The sequence below is a fragment of the Caretta caretta genome, chromosome 6 (genome assembly GCF_965140235.1).
Source record: "Caretta caretta isolate rCarCar2 chromosome 6, rCarCar1.hap1, whole genome shotgun sequence".
NCBI lineage: Eukaryota > Metazoa > Chordata > Testudines > Cheloniidae > Caretta > Caretta caretta.
In genome coordinates, this window is record NC_134211.1 from 50,899,813 (window position 1) to 50,919,143 (window position 19,331).

At 46.7% G+C, this 19,331-nt stretch overlaps 1 protein-coding gene across 8 annotated transcripts in view; it reads left to right on the forward strand.

Annotated features, from left to right (window-relative positions):
* Positions 1–19,331, forward strand: part of LDLRAD3 (low density lipoprotein receptor class A domain containing 3) — a 182,912-nt gene that overhangs the window by 33,038 nt on the left and 130,543 nt on the right. For 2 of the 8 annotated variants that reach the window (XM_075129521.1, XM_048854734.2), the window contains exon 2: positions 17,197–17,992. The exons of 5 other annotated variants lie outside the window; for them this stretch is intronic. In XM_075129521.1, coding sequence (XP_074985622.1) covers positions 17,534–17,992 — 459 coding nt within the window. In that variant the 5' untranslated portion in view covers positions 17,197–17,533. The remainder of the gene's footprint in view (positions 1–17,196; positions 17,993–19,331) is intronic. One more of the 8 variants, XM_075129520.1, reaches the window with a different exon arrangement.

Here is a 19,331-nt window from a genome sequence, read left to right on the forward strand (position 1 = left end):
CTGAAGCCTCGAACCCCTGGCTCCCCTTAAAAGGAAAAGTCCTGAAGGGTTCCCCAGACTGGAGGAGTCCTGGCCCGCCCGCCCCAGCCACATCTGGCCGATCCCTGCTGCTGTCATCCCTCTCAACCCACTGCCCTCCCCCCTGAGTGCAGCGCCTGCCCCAATGCCACCAGAGTTGGGCTGGGTCAAGCCGCCGGCCCCAGCACCAGGCCAAGCCTCCTCAGTCTGCGGGCTCTCTGCGTCGCTCCTCGTGTCGCTGTCCCGAGGAGGAGGGACATGGCAAGCAGTGGGAACCTTTGGGGTGGGTTGAGTGAGGAGACGGGGGAGTCTCAGAAGGGGCAGGGCCTCCGTGGCTCAGTTGTCTGGGCCCTGGGTCGGGTCCCCCCCCAAGTTATGTAGGGTGTTCTGTTTTGTTTCGGTCATCCTTCATCTCAAAGATGGCTGGATTTTGGTGAATAAAGATTGTATTGTGTATGTGGTTTTGTGAAGCACTTTGATTCTTTGAGATGAAAGGCACTGTGTGTAAAATGTTAAATATATTTTAGTGTTCTGTTGGTATCTTGTCTCTTTCCTAAAGTGTTTTGAGATTCCTTTTTTGTAGAGGATATAAATACAAAACCAAATTCTACTGAGTTTAGCATGTTTGAATATACAGAGGGAGTTGTTGAATTTTGTGAGTTCAGGCTGCCCTGCTGTTAAGATGCTCATGCTGTGCTGTTTTGTGTTGTTGTGTACTGTAGCATATTGCCAACATCACTTTCACACCCTGTCATCAAATTCAGATTTAAGAAGTTAAACTAAAACATTGATTTCTAGCCAAAGAACTTTTTTGAAAGGGATATATTTCAGACGCTGGTAACATGAATGCCATCAAAACAAAATTATGTGGGACAGTTATTCACTTAGGACTTAGCACTTTGATATTCTATAAGAGTGTAAACCAAGCTCTTGGCGCTAACGAACTGAGAAAGTTGGGGCAGTGTCAGAAAAGGGTAAATCTGCTCTACAACTTAGGAGGCCATAAAGTTCACAAATGCTGTAGCTGAACTTCCAAAAGATGAATCTGTAAGGCGGAGCCCTACCACCTTGAGGTGTTGACTTGTAAGCAGTGAAGTTAAAAAGGAACCGTGCTTGGGTAGTGCTCCAGTATTTGGGGTGGTATTGGGGAGTAAATACTACTTCCTTCTGAACTAGTACCCATATGTGATTTTGAAGGACAGTGTGCTGCTGGAGATGCCATCTTTTGGAGATATAAAACTGTCCAAACCATTTGTGGTCATTAAAGCCTTCAGATCTTTAGGGGACGTCTACAAAGCAAATAAACACATCTGGCTGGTCCAGGTCAGCTGACTCTTGCTGGCAGGGCTAGGGCTGTGTAGACATTTGGTATCTGGGATTCTCCCCCTTATGTGGCGTCTCAGAATTCAGGCTCCAGCACAAGTCCAAACATCTACACAGCAATTTTACAGCCCCGTGAGCCTCAGTCAGCTGATCTGGGCCAGCCGCAACTGTGCTGTGGGTCTTTTATGCCAGTGTAGACATACCCTTAATGACATGTAAAGCTCTATGCGGTTTGGGCTCTGGCTGTCTGAAGAAATGGCCTTTCTTCCCTGATAATTCCACTGCAGCTGAAGCTAGTAGAGGAGTTTGAGGAAAAATCCCCTGCTTTTATTATTGGCAATCAGGATCCCATTGTGCTAAGGTCTGTATAACTGCATAGGAGAAACTATTCCTGCCTCAAATTGCTCACAGTTTGAGGCCCTGTTTCAGCAGGGAACTTGTGTGCCTAACTTTAAGCATGAGTAGCCCCCCTGAAGTTGATGGGAATACTTACATGCTTAAAGATAGACACAAGCTTATGAACCTGAATCTGGGTATAGTTTAAAAGTTTGTAGCCTGTTATGGTTAGGGCATGTCCTTCTATTTTGGATTTTTATTCTTGGTTGTGCTACTTTTTCTATAGTGCCTACAGGTAATGGTTAAGAACTTTCAAAAATATGAAGAAGAAATAACTTAAGAATAGAAAAGTCAGTTTGCTTAAAATCACTGAAGAACCTGGAGAGGTTTGAAAAAAATAACCTGGAATGCTGAGCTTGCAGCAAGGGTGGGAGGGCGTTGTGGAACCTTGGTCTGTAATCAGCAGGTGGCTTTCCATTATGAGTGACATTTATGGGGGAAATCCATTGCAAATATCACCTAGTTATTCAAATTCCCATTACCCTCAATGGGTAGAAGCCATGCCATACTGTCATTCCTGCTTCATGGGGATAATCTTGCTGTAAGCCCCAGTGTCTCCCATTAGTGGAGGCTGTTAGTGTAACAGAGCTGCACATTTCTTAAGTCTCCAATGACTGCAAGGGATCATGAGCTTTATTCTTCAGGGAGAATAAGCGTTTAACTCCTTTACCCCTGAGTTCTTTTTTATGACAGCCAAAATGCACTATATATAGTTTTTAGGGGTTAAGATCTTAATTATGCATAACTCTGAAAGACCCAGTAATCTTCTGGCTGCTTGCCATTCTAGTCACAGTTTTTAGTGATGAGTGTATCACCTCTCAGACGGCAATTAAAATCCTGTGGCTGGCTCATGCCAGCTGATTTGGGCTGGGGGGCTTAGGCTATAAGGGGCTGTTTAATTGCGGTGTAGATGTTTGTGCTCAAGCTGGAACCCAGGCTCTAGGACGCTGCGAAGTAGAAGGGTCCTGGGGCTTGGGCTGCACCCCGAGCCCAAACATCTGCACCGCAGTTAAACAGCCTCTGAGTCCAAGCACCGTGTGCCTCAGTCATTTTAGTGTAGACTTACCCTAAGAGGCAGCTGAGCCCATTGGGTAGGGCACTAGACTGGGACTTGGGAGACCTGTCCTTGACCTGCTCTGTGACCTTGGGCAAATTTTTTAATCCTGTGCCTCAGTTTCCCCCCAACCCTTCCCTGTCTTGCCTATTTAGCTGTAAGATCTTTTGGCTGTCTCCTGTGTGTATGTACAGTGCCCACCAGTGTGGATCTGGGTCTCAGTCAGAGAACCTAATTACTACAGTAACACAAATAAATAACGTGATAGTGACAGCATACAGCCTGATGCTGGAAGGGAAAGAAATTGAGGGAGTCAATCTTTCTAACTTTCACTTGAGCAATGCAGAAGACCCTTTTGCCACGTTTTCACAGTATTTTCACATTGCAGTAGCCAGGCACCAAAGTCAACAGGGTCTCTCTCCATTGCACAGGATAAGCAGACTTCTTGATAGTAGATCACGTGCCCATATCCTATGAGGTGCTGAGCACAGTTCCCTACCATTGCTGTGATTGGAGTTGAGGACACACAGCAACTATCAGGATTATTGCTCTATGTTTGTGCATCTGTCTAGTGCCAGATATAAGCAGTATTGACTGGTGGCATGTCTTTAAATAGATTTAATTTCTTCATCTTCAAGGCTTGTTAAGTCTAAACTCCTAAGTCAAATTTGCACACACTCTATTTTGGCTTTTTGCAGCTGAAACAGGAGTTTCTCTCAGTTGTATCGACAGTACAAACACAAATTGCATCATCTTAAGACAGGAAGGATAGTCTTGTGGCTAAAGCATAGGACTGGGATTCAGGACTCCTAAATTCTGTTCCTTGCTGTGCTACAGATTTGTGTGTGACCTTGCAAAGTCCCTTATATTTTCTGTGCCACTGTTTACAAATAAAAATGAGGGTGGCACCTCCCTCCTAGTGGTTTTGTGATGAATTCCTTAAGTGCTTGGAGACCCTCGAATGACAGATGTGCTAGAATTTTGGCATATTTATCCTTGCTGTCTTATAAGGAAGAGACCTGGTTGGATAACTTAAAAGTTTAATAGGGGCAATGTCTGACCTTTCCTTTCCATTGATTTCTCTCCTGTTTGTCACTGCGGATAACATTCCTTCCTACAGTCCTGGCAACCATGTCAGGAGCCAGTTTGGTAATTAAATAAGAAGCCATTTCCCCTCTCCATGCTTTGCCTATTCTGTTTAAAAAGTTTTATATTGGTTTGGTGTCACCTGTTGCTACTGTGTGGGCTGTTTACAAATAGTCAATGTCCTTCTTTCCCCCCACCACTAAGCAGGCCTCATGAGCTTTGGCCATATGTGTTTTTGTCTGTATCCAAGCAGAAGTAACAGCTGTAGTGGAGACAGCTAAACTCAAGGCTGGGGATTTCAGCAGAAATCCCCAGCTGTGAAGCCCAGCCATGCAGTATTGTGGGGTTTAAAATAGGCCCAGTGGTCATCAGTTCAATCCTTGTACAAAAAAACTCCCTGTCCCAATCACTCCTCAGAAAGGAGAAGCAAATCTATTCATTAACTAATATCTTAGTAGCACATTTATTTTAGAAAGATCCTCAAGTGATGTATACAGTGTGAACACACATCTTTGTTCCCAGCTTTGAAATGCAGCCATCTCTGGGGTGGAGTATGTCAGCTGTTTAACATAGCAATGCTATATGATGATGCTTAGAATAGAAAGTAAAGAATATAGAGTGATCACCTTATGTTTATGGTAGTGCTGATGATATGGTGGGTGCTTTCCAGACACGCAAGAAGGAACAGCCCCTTGCATTGAGGAGCTCCCAGGACAGACATCCAAGTAGGTGGAGGGTAGAGGAAAGGCCACAACACACAGGGAACAAACAACAGATTTAAAAAAAAGAGAAAAGTCAGCAAGATTCAGGCAACCCAGCAGAGATGAGTCTTTAAAATAGATTTAAATGGTGACGAGGTTTATGGCTTAGTGGATGAGCTCAGGAGGTCAGTGTGCCTAGGGGGCTTTATAGAAGAAAGTCAAGAGGCTGACCAACAGGTGATGAAGTTGGAAATATTTGAACTCGAGTGGGGGCACAATGTCACACTCTACTTGTGAGGATAAGAAGGGAATATGTTGGGTTTTCTGATAAGCAGTAGCCTGATTTTTCTTGCCACTTCACTTACAAATTCTTTATAGCTGAATACACCCTCTTCAGAAACTAGATTGTTGCAAAAATGGTAAAATTCAGTGCTTTTGTATGTGTGTGTTTTGTAAACGTTGATTGTCAGAGTATTTGTCTCTGTGACCTTAAATGTGACTTGTTGTAAGAGATCTCTGCTTTTGAACTTGTATGGCTAGACTTGATCCATTCTGAGGTCATGGAAATGCTAAAGATCAAATACAGTGGTTCTCCCAGCTGTGGTCATGGGTGGCCAATTGTCTGTGGACAAAATATTGGGGACAAGAGGGAATTCCTTAAATCTGAGGTTTTACATCTCTCCCTTCTGTGAATGCATTACTTACGAGTTGACATTATGTTATACCTGTCCATCTGTCTTCACAAGTAGCCCCCACAACTTCTACTGTTGGATGCATCAGAAATGTAATCATCAGGCAATTTAAGTGGTGGTGGGTGGGAGAGAGGAATTAAAATTGCTTAGAGATTAGGAGTCTTCAAATAATCACTAGCAAGTGTCCTTTTCTTTGCTTGTGACAGATGGTTTATGTGCTGTTGATGGATCCAGAGAGAGCTAGCCTGTCTCATCCGTCACTTCTCGGAGCCAGTTTGGAAGTACATTGGGATGCTTGTCTTTTGTTCTGCCAATGCCTGTTTGGCAGCAATGCAGACAAAAGCAAATCCAGCTGGAGTCTGGGCTCTACAGGGATTTAGGAGACAGGTTGACAAACAAACAGCTGTAGACAAACTCATTGGGTGGCATCAAATGTAATTATTTAAGAAGAAATGGAAAGGAAAATGAGTTTTTGTTTGTATTTTTACTTTATTTACTTCTATAGTGCTTTTAACAAGGGATTTCAGTGTGCTTTACAAACTTAGAGTAATTCAGGACCCTGAGTAATAGGTGTACTATCTCCATTGTACAGGTGGGTAAACTGATGCAGAGAGGTTAAGTGACTTGTACACAGAGAATCAATGGTAGAGCCAGGAGCAGAACCCACAGAGGTCCTTATGTTCAGTATTCTGCTATGAGCACAAGTGAGCACTGCCTCCCCATTTCGGTATACTGAGTGTTAGGAAGTCTGATGTTTATCAGTGTTGGGAGGAGGAAAGCAAGAGAGGTAACAGGGCCTAATTGGTTAGTTCTCTTGCTCTCCCGTGGACAGTATAGAGCAGTGGTTCTCAACCTGCGGGCTGCTTGCTGCCCAGTCAGCACACAGCTGCGGCCCATGTGACATCCTCATGGCCATACAGGTAGTATATATGTTGTGTGGATGCAGCCCATGTAACACATGGAGAGCTGCATATGCAGCCCACAATGGTAAATAGGCTGAGAACCGCTGGTGTGGAGGCTGTTAGGTGCTTGCATGATGTTGTCCTGAGTCCAATCTGATGAGTTACAATGCATTTATATCAGCGCTTGAGTGGAACCAGAACACGCTATTGAGAAATGAAACGGGGTGGGGGCATAGAAGGCTCAGGACCCTCCCCACAGGCCAGCTGTGAGCACAGACCTGGCTGCCTCCACTTTCTCCCCTCATTCATACTTGAGACAGCAGTGCAGGCACTCGAGGTAACAAGTTGGGGCACCTGCATCCCACGCAATGGGGGAGCCCCACTGGTGTTCCAGTACTGTGAGCTGGGAGGAGAGGACCCAGCATTCCTCCAGCCCCCTGGCCCAGACAGGGCAGCAGGGGGGAAGGAGGCTGCAACATGGATGCAAGCATTTTCCACGGGCAGCTGGGGTCCCTCAGTGCTGCACAGTATCCCTGCCTCCCTTGTGCTCTCTGGGCTGTGCATTGCCCTGGCACCAAGGGCCCGTCCCAGCACTTTCAGCTTAGCACATCCCCAGCCCATTACCTACTGTGCAGACTTGGCTGGGAGGGGAGGTAGCAGTTGCTGGGTGTCTGCTCAGAGCTGGCCATGGGGGCCTGATTTCACCTCCTGTTTTTTCCTGTCACTTAGTGCATTGTATCCAAGCCTGGTACTATAGGAATCCAATTCAGTCCTCCATGAAGGAAGAGATCTGATTCACTATGATTAAACTGACCCCTGCTGACCCTTGTATGTTAGCAACAAGAAGATGATCAGGGAAAGTGTGGAACCCTTACTGAATGGGGGAGACAACCTAGTGACAATGATGTGAAAAAAGCAGAAGGACTCAATGCTTTTTTTCCCCTTGGTCTTCACAGACAAGGTCAGCTCCCAGGCTGCTGCACTGGGCAGCGCAGTATGGGGAGGAGGTGAGCAGCCCTCAGTGGTGAAAGGGTAGGTTATGGAGTATTTAGAAAAGCTGGACATGCACAACTCCATGGGTCCGGATCTAATGAATCCAAGGGTGCTGAGGGAGTTGGCTGATGTGATTGCAGAGCCATTGGCCACTGTCGTTGAAAACTTCTGGTGATTGGGGGAGGTCCCAGACAATTGGAAAAAGACAAATATAGTGCCCATCTTTAAAAAAGAGAAGAAGGAGAATTCTGGGAACTACAGACCTGTCAGCCTCACCTCAGTCCCTGGAAAAACCATGGAGCAGGTCCTCAAGGAATCCATTTTGAAGCACTTGGAGGAGAGGAAGGTGATGAGGAACAGTCAACATGGATTCACCAAGGGCAAGTCATGCCTGACCAACCTGATTGTCTTCTATGATGATGTAACTGGCTCTATGGATATGGGGAAAGCGGTGGACGAGATATATCTTGACTTTAGCAAAGCTTTTGATATGGTCTCTCTCAGTATTCTTGCCAGCAAGTTAAAGTATGGATTGGATGAATGGACTATAAGGTGGACAGAAAGCTGGCTAGATCATCGGGCTCGATGGGTAGTGATCAATGGCTCGATGTCTAGTTGGCAGCCGGTATCAAGCAGAGTGCCCCAGGGGTCTGTCCTGAGGCCGGTTTTGTTCAACACAGTCATTAATGATCTGAATGATGGGATGGATTGCAGCCCCAGCAAGTTCACGGATGACACTAAGCTGTGGGGAGAGGGTCCAGAGTGACCTAGACAAATTGGAGGATTGGGCCAAAAGACATCTGATGAGGTTCAACAAGGACAAGTGCAGAGGCCTGCACTTAGGACAGAAGAATCCCATGCACTGTTACAGGCTGGGGACCGACTGGCTAAGCAGCAGTTCTGCAGAAAAGGACCTGGGGATTACAGTGGACGAGAAGCTGTATATATGAGTCAACAGTGTTCCCTTGTTGCCAAGAAAGCGAACGGCATATTGGGCTGCATTAGTAGGAGCGTTGCCAGCAGATCGATGGAGGTGTTTATTCCCCTCTATTCAGCACTGATGAGGCCACATCTGGAGTATTGCATCCCGTTTTGGGCCTCCCACTACAGAAAGGATGTGGATAAATTGGAGAGAGTCCAGTGGCGGTCAACGAAAATTATTAGGGGGCTGGAGCACATGACTGATAAGGAGAGGCTGAGGGACCTGGGTTTATTTAGTCAGCAGAAGAGAAGAGTGAGGGGGGATTTGATAGCAACGTTCAACTACCTGAAGGGGGGTTCCAAAGAGGATGGAGCTAGGCTGTTCAGTGGTGATAGATGACATAACAGGAAGCAATGGTCTCAAGTTGCAGTGGGGGAGCACTAGGTTGGATATTAGGAAAAACTATTTCACTAGGAGGGTGGTGAAGCACTGGAATGGGTTACCTAGGAAGGTGGTGGAATCTCCATCCTTTTGAGGTTTTTAAGGCCTGGCTTGACAAAGCCCTGGCTGGGATGATTTAGTTGGGGTTGGTCCTGCTTTGAGCAGGGGGTTAGACTGGATGGCCTCCTGAGGTCTGTTCCAACCCTAATCTTCTCTAATTCTATGAGTCAAAGATGTTGACCCAATGGACATAGAATCATAGAATAAAACATAGATAAAACGAAAATAAATAAATAAAAACATCGCTCTGGGAGATTGATTAGATTGAAGCATTGGGTTTGGAATACCTAGACTCCTGAAACACAGGTTAACATCAGTGTTAACTCAGCCTTTCCTCCACGGTGGAAGTCTGAGTGTTTGTCTGTACTGCAAAAATAGCCCCACTGTGTTGAGTCTCAGATCCTGGGTAAACTGACTTAGGCTCCTGCTACGGGGCTATAAACAGCAGTGTAGACACTTGTGCTCGGGCTGGGACCAGGCTCCAAAACCCAGTGAGTTTTAGAGCCCGAACCCAAACATCTACACTGCTATTTTTAGCCCCATAGCATGAGCCCTGCGAGCTGTAGTCAGTTGACATGGGCGTTGAGACTTGCTGCCATGGATCTTTTTTTGCAGTGTTACTCATGAAGGCATTCTGCGCCAAAAAATTAAAAATTCTGTGCACAATATTTTAAAATTTTGCAAGTTTTATTTGTCAATAAACAAATGCAGAGCTCCAGCATGGCAGTGGGGAGCACAGGTCACTGGCTGCATGAAGGTGGGAGATCACCCTGCTGCCTCCCTGCCCCGGGACACGGACTCAGTGGTGAGGTTGCACCTGACCCTGACATAGCACAAGGCTCGGGCCTGCCCCAAAAACATCCTGGGGCCCTGCCTTTCTGCGCCAGGCTCACCAGGTATGTGGAGGCAGATTTAACCAGGCAGATCCAAGTGTGAAGGGGCTCAGTGAGAGGGTTCTGTGTGGGACAGTCTGGGTGCAGGCAGATTGTGGGGGGGATCTGGATGCGCGGAGGCTCATTATGGGGGTTCCAGGTACAGGGCAATGGGACTCTGCAGGGGCTTCCAGTTGAAGGTGATTGAAGCTCAGCGGGGGAGTCTGGGTGCTCGGGGAATGGGCCTTGGTGGGGTGGGGGTCTGGGTGCAGTTGGAGATGAGTGATGTGGATGGCTTAGGGCGGTGCTGAGGGTGGGGCTTGTCAGGGTGGGGGTTTGAGTGAAGGGAGCTGAGTGGGGGGGGTCTGGAGTGCGGGGGTGGGTCTGGAGGCAGCAGGCTTCAGATGTAGGCGTTGAGGTTCAGTGGGGTGGGGTTCGGGTATTGAGTACTAGTGAGGGTTCTGGGTGTACAGGGTGAGGCTTGGCAGGGGTGTCTGACTATGGAAGGTCTGGCTGCATGGGGATTGGGAGATGGGGGAGCAACTCCCCATACAGTGATCCTCTTCTCCACCCCCTCCCCCCGCAGCTGAGGAGTGATGAGGGCAGGAAGCAGGGCAGTATTTGGGGGGAGGAACCTGGGGGAGGTTTCTGGGGGTGGGTCTGACACAGCCCCAGCCACTCCTTGCAGGGGAAGAGGAAGTCCCGTCCTCTCCTGCCTCCAGCCTAGCTGGGACTAGCAGCTGATCCCAGCTCAGGGTAGGAGGCACTGGGTGGGGTGTCTCCAGCCGTGTGGTTATTTACCTCTCCGCCGACTGCACTGGGTGCCTGAAATGATGTACCTGCGCTGCTAGGGAGCGGTGCGTGACTTGCAGCTTCCCTTTGCTTCCCTGTCAGAAAGTTATTTTTCTGCAGGGAAGCCAGGAAATCTGCAGGCGATATGAATTCTGCGCACATGCAGTGATGCAAAATCCCCCAGGAGTACAATGTAGACATACCCTGAGTTTCACCATATTTACTGTGTGCAGATATTTTGGAAGAGACCTTATAAACTCTGACCTACTCTAGGTGGATGTTTAAAGGTCTTATTGAACTTCCTGCAGAAGTTTGTCCTGATATCCTTGGCCCAAAATGTCACTTTCTCTAGTTATTGCACTGTACCTTTCACCCCAGAGGTGGCTGCATTTCAGTGGCGCTAGATGTTCTGTAACTTTTAACGGGTGTTGGAACCTTTGAGGCTAAAGGTATCCTGTCAGAAGTATCCATTTCTGTCTGTGATGATAGAAAGTGGAATGCTCAGAAGTGGCTTGTTTTTTTGGGGAAGTGGGGATTGCTGCTGTATTCTTCAAGTTTTTATTTGCAAGTATTCAATATTTAGATGCCAGCGTTTTTGGAAGTAGCTGTTTAAACCAGACTGGTTTCCCTCATCCAATCCCCTTTTAAAATGAAACATGAGGCCTTTTTCATTCAGCCCAGATGGTATGCTTTTTTTAAAGTGAGCAATGTGTTGCAGTGAAAATGGGCCACTTTTGCTTTTCTTCTTTTTTTTTTTAACTGAACATATCCATGCATCTAGTGTTTAGTTTGGATTCAGAACAAGAGAGGCTGCAGGGTAAGTATGTCAGCTATTGGAAAGCTTACTCTGCCAGACTGAAGGAATTTCTGCCATTGCCAATAGGCTGCACAAAATCTGACATCTATATGGACTGTATTTTAAATGCTGGTTCATCCCTACAGGGAATTAAACTGGGTGATATAATTTGGTCCTTTCTGTGGCACCCCACTCTGAATTATTCAGTAGGCTGTGCCTTGGGTGAAGTGGAGGGCAGTCGGCAAGAGCATCACATTCCCAAGGGTTGAGAAGCAACAACTGGATTGAGGATCTCCTTATGGGCTTTGGGGTTTTTTGAAGTTGATTCAGTAGAAGGGAGTGAAGGGAATTTTTAAAGCCAGTAAGCAAAAAAAGAAACGTAATGTAAACTATTCCACACGTGGAATTGTTTTAACAACTCCATGTCCACAATTGGATTATTTAGAGGTGGAGTAATCTGAATAATGAATATCTAGATACATTTAGTATATGATTTAAATGTTTCAGCTCGTAACCTCTGACTTTTCTAGCAATTGATAAGGACCATCTTAGAAAGCAATTGGTTGGTGGTCCAGGTTTTGGACTGGAATTAAGGAGATCTCTGTTCTAATCCTACCCCTGCAACAAACCTCTTGTATGACTTTAGGCAAATAACTGAATCCCTCCGTATCTCCGTTTCCCCTTTGGTAATACATCCCTTCCTGAAAGGGCGGTTGTGAGGATAAGTTCAGTGAGTGCCATAGAACAGTCTATAAATATTTTACTGGGCAATGGATGGGATTTGATGGATGTTCTCAGAATGTTCTAGTCTATTCAGGAAAGGACAATTATAATCTATTTATGAAAGTGGGATTGTAAGAATGTTCAAAGGTTTCTCTCTTAATGAGATTTCCTTTAGTTATGTTTCAGAGTATCAGCCGTGTTAGTCTGTATTCGCAAAAAGAAAAGGAGTACTTGTGGCACCTTTGAGACTAACCAATTTATTTGAGCATAAGCTTTCGTGAGCTACAGCTCACTTCATCGGATGCATACTGTGGAAAGTGTAGAAGATCTTTTTATATACACACAAAGCATGAAAAAAATACCTCCTCCCATCCCACTCTCCTGCTGGTAATAGCTTATCTAAAGTGATCACTCTCCTTACAATGTGTATGATAATCAAGGTGGGCCATTTCCAGCACAAATCCAGGGTTTAACAAAAACGTCGGGGGGGGGGGGGGAGAAAAAAAACAAGGGGAAATAGGTTAGCTTGCATAATGACTTAGCCACTCCCAGTCTCTATTCAAGCCTAAGTTAATTGTATCCAATTTGCAAATGAATTCCAATTCAACAGTTTCTCGCTGGAGTCTGGATTTGAAGTTCTTTTGTTGTAATATAGCAACTTTCATGTCTGTAATTGCGTGACCAGAGAGATTGAAGTGTTCTCCGACTGGTTTATGAATGATATCTGATTCTTATAATTCTTGACATCTGATTTGTGTCCATTTAGTCTTTTACGTAGAGACTGTCCACATGACGGCATATATCACATTGGTGGATGTGCAGGTGAACGAGCCTCTGATAGCGTGACTGATGTTATTAGGTCCTGTGATGGTGTCCCCTGAATAGATATGTGGGCACAGTTGGCCAGTCCTTGCCTACAGACAGCCCCCCAACCTGAAGCAAATACTCACCAGCAACCACATACCACACAACAGAACCACTAACCCAGGAACCTATCCTTGCAACAAAGCCCATTGCCAACTGTGCCCACATATCTATTCAGGGGACACATCACAGGGCCTAATAACATCAGCCACACTATCAGAGGCTCGTTCACCTGCACATCCACCAATGTGATATATGCCATCATGTGCCAGCAATGCCCCTCTGCCATGTACATTGGTCAAACTGGACAGTCTCTACGTAAAAGAATAAATGGACACAAATCAGATGTCAAGAATTATAACATTCATAAACCAGTCGGAGAACACTTCAATCTCTCTGGTCACGCAATTACAGACATGAAAGTTGCTATATTACAACAAAAGAACTTCAAATCCAGACTCCAGCGAGAAACTGTTGAATTGGAATTCATTTGCAAATTGGATACAATTAACTTAGGCTTGAATAGAGACTGGGAGTGGCTAAGTCATTATGCAAGGTAACCTATTTCCCCTTGTTTTTTCCTCCCCCCCCCCCCCCCCCCCCCCCCCCCCCCGATGTTCTTGTTAAACCCTGGATTTGTGCTGGAAATGGCCCACCTTGATTATCATACACATTGTAAGGAGAGTGATCACTTTAGATAAGCTATTACCAGCAGGAGAGTGGGGTGGGAGGAGGTATTTTTTCATGCTTTGTGTGTATATAAAAAGATCTTCTACACTTTCCACAGTATGCATCCGATGAAGTGAGCTGTAGCTCACGAAAGCTTATGCTCAAAAAATTGGTTAGTCTCTAAGGTGCCACAACAAGTACTCCTTTTCTTTTAGTTATGTTGTAGCTTTGAAATGAGTCTGAGGAACGTGGCCAGTTTATTTTCAGGAAAAATATAAATAAAACTAGCAGCAGATGTTGGGCTTTCGACCCTCTCCTCAATGGGCTCCAGAGTCTGTAAGACCACTGTCTTTTTTGTGCCATGTATGTTGGAAATGCATCTGACAAGCTTTCTTCCTCTGAAATTCTGTGATCTTTAGAGAGGGAAGATGGGTCTGTGGTCAAGGCAAAAGTCTGGGAATCAGGAGACCTGGGTTCTGTTCCTAGCTTTCCCACAGACTTCCTGTGACAAGTCACTTGCTCTGATTGTGTCTACACCAGGATTTTAATTTCAAATGGGCGTGCTCCATGTGTGATTTGAGAACAGTTAGATGACATGGTGGCAAAAAACAGATGAAACGTTTCTGTAGCTTCCTCCGATGCTGTCATCCATGGATCTGCACCTTTTGGGAATGGCAGATCAGAAAAATCCTAATGTAGACCAGGTTTCTGTGCCTTAATTTCCTCTTCTGTGAAATGAGGATAACACCCCTTCACAGTGATTAACAGCTGTAAAACATTTTTGCTCTTTCCATCCCAGGATCTCTTTAGAAATACCTGTCATTGTTATAATTAAATAGCAACTGTCTACCAAAAACGTGTTCCCTTGATGCGGTGCTGACCTGCAAGGGTGAGCCCTCTCTATAAAATGTATATTTTAAAAATCCTGCTGAATCTTAAATTGCTCGATGCTGTATCATAAATCTAGGGAGAACACCGATCAACTGTACCTTCACAAGGAGAAAAATAGTTCCAGCTATCTTGTTTCATATTTCTTTACCTAGCTAAAGAAAACCTTAGTGGGTATGATTGTCGTAGGCTCTCTTCGGTTGCAGGTGTGTGTTGTATTATTAGCACATTGGTGGCTGTTTGCTAATAGAGGGTTGCTGTAATATTGACAGATTGTTTTCACCTTCTGCATTATTGCTGAGCAGGTACAGGTCAGTGATGAGAGAAAAGACCTGAACTGGGGGATTAAGGCCTGCCACACTTTTTGTGTCTATGGGTATGTCTGGCAGCGCTTTAACGTGGCTGTGTAGTCGTGGCTCCAGCACTGGGAGAAAGCTCTCCCAGCACTGTACTGTAACCACCCCCGTGAGGGCAGGAGCTCCCAGCGCTGTAGCATTATCTACACTGCCACTTTACAGCGCTGAAACTTGCATCGCTCAGGGGGGTGTTTTTTCATGCCCTTGAGCAAAGAGAGTTTCAACGCTGTAAGTGGCAGGGTAGACAAGGCCTATGGCAGTGCTCTATGGCTCTGCCCTAGTCGTGTGTGTGTGTGTGTGTGTTGCTGGCAACAGTTGCCGGCAATAGCTGCAGTCCAACTGGTGGTACACACAATTTTTCCCTGAAGGATAGCCCAGGACAAACCATGTTAAATTCTTGTTTAAAACAAATTATTCAGACCTGAACCAGAGTTGAATTGGCTTGTCCCATGCCACTGTCAGAAATGGGTGCTTTTCTTGGTTAAGACAAGGCTAGAGTGAACAGGCACTGAGCTGGGGGACTCTTTCCAGCACGTACTAAATAGCAGCATTTCTTCCCCGGGAGGTGAGGAGAGTTGAATCTGTTTCACTTGAACAGGAAAGCAACGGGAAGCAGGGAGTTTGAATGAAATGGAAGGTTTGGATGAAACTGGTAAAAACAGAAAAGGCATTGTCAGCTGTGTGGTCTGCTTGGGTCTGTTCTCAGGGGCGGCTGCTTCTTATATACAGCACTGGAGACAGAGCTAGGAGCAGAGCCTGTAGATAAAGCTGCCCAATCTGTCCCATTATAAGTAGGGCCCTACCAAATTCACGGTCCATTTTGGTCAGTTTAAAGGTCATAGGATTTTAAAAATCATAAATATCATGATTTCAGCTATTTAAATCTGAAAGTTCATGGTGTTGTAATTGTAGGGGTCCTGACCCAAAAAGGAGTTGTGGGGCGGGGGTCACGAGGTTATTGTAAGGGGGGGGGGTTGCGATACTGCTACCCTTACTTCTGTGCTGCTGCTGACAGCAGCGCTGCCTTCAGAGCTGGGCAGCTGGAGAGCTGCTGCTGACAGCAGCTCAGAAGTAAGGATGGCATGGTATGGTATGGCCACCCTTACTTCCGTGCTGCTGCTTGTGGAGCGTTGCCTTCAAAGCTGGGCGCCTGGCCAACAGCCTCTGCTCTGTAGCTGCCCAGGTCTGAAAGCAGCGCAGAAGTAAGGGTAGCAATGCCGCAACCCCCCTAAAATAATCTTGTGATCCACCACCCTTGCAACTCCCTTTTGGGTCAGGGCCCCCAATTTGAGAAATGCTGGTCTCCCCTGTGAAATCTGTATGGTATAGCGTAAAAACATGCAAAAACCCAGATTTCATGGGGTGAGACCAGATTTCATGGCCCTTGACACGTTTTTCATAGCTGTGAATTTGGTAGGGCCCTAATTATAAGACTGATTATCGGTCGCTTATAACTTTGCCAGTCTTTAACGCTTCAGGCTGAACGGGTGTCTGCTGCAGGCTGAATTTTGGTGGGAGGAAGTTTCAACAAAAACAGCTTAGCCATTTGCAAGAATAAAATTAGGGAAAAATGCTAGGGATTTCTGGAAGAGTCTGAGGGTATGTCTACACTATGAAATTAGGTTGAATGTATAGAAGTCGGTTTTTTAGAAATCGGTTTTATATATTCGAGTGTGTGTGTCCCCACAGAAAATGCTCTAAGTGCATTAAGTGCATTAACTCGGCGGAGTGCTTCCACAGTACTGAGGCAAGCGTCGACTTTCAGAGTGTTGCACTGTGGGTAGCTATCCCACAGTTCCCGCAGTCTCCACTGCCCATTGGAATTCTGGGTTGAGATCCCAATGCCTGATGGGGCTGAAACATTGTCGCGGGTGGTTCTGGGCATATCCTCAGGCCCCCATTCCCTCCCTCCCTCCGTGAAAGCAGGGGCAGACAATCGTTTTGCTCCTTTTTTCTTGAGTTACCTGTGCAGATGCCATACCACGGCAAGCATTGAGCCCGCTCAGCAAACAGTCACCGTATGTCTCCTGCGTGCTGGCAGACGTGGTATTGCATTGCTACACAGCAGCAGTTTATTGCCTTTTGGCAGCAGACAGTGCAGTATGACTGGGAGCCGTCATCGACGTAGTCCTGGGTGCTCTTTTAATCGGGTGCCTGGGCAAACATGGGAGTGACTCAGCCAGGTCATTTCCCTTTTAAGTTTCATCTCGTGGTGATTGAGTCCTACCGGCAGTGCACTGTCTCTTAACCTCCAGCCAGCAGAAGATGATGGCTCGTCGTCATACTGCACCGTCTTCTGCCGAGCACCCAGGAGATGATGATGGCTAGCGGTCGTACTGCACAGTCTGCTGCCAGCAAGATGTATAAAGATAGATGGAGTGGCTCAAAAGAAGAAATAGACCAGATTTGTTTTGTATTCATTTTCTCCTCCCTCCCTCCCTCCCTCCCTCTGTGAAATCAATGGCCTGCCAAACCCAGTTTTGAATTCTATCCTTGAGGTTTTGAGCTCTATCGTTGAGGCGGCCATTCAGTTTCTCATAAAGCCACCCCCTTTCTTGATTTTAATTCCCTGTAAGCCATGTTGTCAGTCGCCCCTTCCTCCATCAGGGCAATGGCAGACAATCATTCTGCGCCTTTTTTCTGTGCAGACGCCATACCACGGCAAGCATGGAGCCCGCTCAGATCACTTTGGCAATTAGGAGCACATTAAACACCACGCGCATTATCCAGCAGTATATGCAGCACTGGAACCTGGCAAAGCGATACCGGGCGAGGAGGCGACGTCAGCACGGTCACGTGAGTGATGAGGACATGGACACGGACTTCTCTCAAAGCAGGGGCCGTGGCAATGTGGGCATCCTGGTGCTAATGGGCCAGGTCCATGCGGTGGAACGCCAATTCTGGGCTCGGGAAACAAGCACAGACTAGTGGGACCGTATAGTGTTGCAGGTCTGGGACGATTCCCAGTGGTTGCGAAACTTTTGCATGCGTAAGGGCACTTTTATGGAACTTTGTGACTTGCTTTCCCCTGCCCTGAGGCACAAGAATACCAAGATGAGAGCACCCCTCACAATTGAGAAGCGAGTGGCGATAGCCCTGTGGGAGCTTGCAACTCCAGATAGCTACCGGTCAGTCGGGAATCAATTTGGAGTGGACAAATCTACTATGGGGGCTGCTGTGATGCAAGTAGCCAACGCAATCAAAGATCTGCTGATATTAAGGGTAGTGACCCTGGGAAATGTGCAGGTCATAGTGGATGGCTTTGCTGCAATGGGATTCCCTAACTGTGGTGGGGCCATAGACAGAACCCATATCCCTGTCTTGGCACCGGAGCACCAAGCCAGCAAGTACATAAACCGCAAGGGGTACTTTTCAGTAGTGCTGCAAGCACTGATGGATCACAAGGGATGTTTCACCAGCATCAACGTGGGATGGCCGGGAAAGGTACATGACGCTCGCATCTTCAGGAACTTTGGTCTGTTTCAAAAGCTGCAGGAAGGGACTTACTTCCCAGACCAGAAAATAACTGTTGGGGATGTTGAAATGCCTATAGTTATCCTTGGGGACCCTTAATGTCATGGCTCATGATGCCGTACACAGGCAGCCTGGACAGTGGTCAGGAGCTGTTCAGCTACAGGCTGAGCAAGTGCAGAATGGTGGTAGAATGTGCATTTGGACGTTTAAAGGCGCGCTGGCGCAGTTTACTGACTCGCTTAGACCTCAGCGAAACCAATATTCCCACTGTTATTACTGCTTGCTGTGTGCTCCACAATATCTGTGAGAGTTAGGGGGAGACGTTTATGGCGGGGTGGGAGGTTGAGGCAAATCGCCTGGCTGCTGGTTACGCGCAGCCAGACACCAGGGCGGTTAGAAGAGCACAGGAGGGCGTGGTACGCATCAGAGAAGCTTTGAAAACCAGTTTCATGACTGGCCAGGCTAGGGTGTGAAAGTTCTCTTTGTTTCTCCTTGATGAAACCCCCCGCCCCTTGGTTCATTCTACTTCCCTGTAAGCTAACCACCCTCCCCTCCTCCCTTCAATCACCGCTTGCAGAGGCAATAAAGTCATTGTTGCTTCACATTCATGCATTCTTTATTCATTCATCACACAAATAGGGGGATGACTACCAAGGTAGCCGAGGAGGGGTGGTGGAGGAGGGAAGGAAAATGCCACACAGCACTTTAAAAGTTTACAACTTTAAAATTTATTGAATGCCAGCCTTCTGTTGCTTGGGCAATCCTCTGTGGTGGAGTGGCTGGTTGGCCCAAGGCCCCCCCCCCCACCGTGTTCTTGGGCATCTGGGTGTGGAGGCTATGGAACTTGGGGAGGAAGGCGGTTGGTTACACAGGGGCTGTAGTGGCAGTCTGTGCTCCAGCTGCCTTTGCTGCTGCTCAACCATACACTGGAGCATACTGGTTTGATCCTCCAGCAGCCTCAGCATTGAATCCTGCCTCCTCTCATCACGCTGCCGCCACATTTGAGCTTCAGCCCGCCACTTACTCTCTTCAGCCCACCACCTCTCCTCCCGGGCATTTTGTGCTTTCCTGCACGCTGACATTATTTGCCTCCACGCATTCGTCTGTGCTCTGTCAGTGTGGGAGGACAGCATGAGCTCAGAGAACATTTCATCACGAGCGCGTTTTTTTTTTTTCTTTCTAATCTTCACTAGCCTCTGGGAAGGAGAAGATCCTGTGATCATTGAAACACATGCAGCTGGTGGAGAAAAAAAAAGGGACAGCAGTATTTAAAAAGACACATTTTATAAAACAGTGGCTACACTCTTTC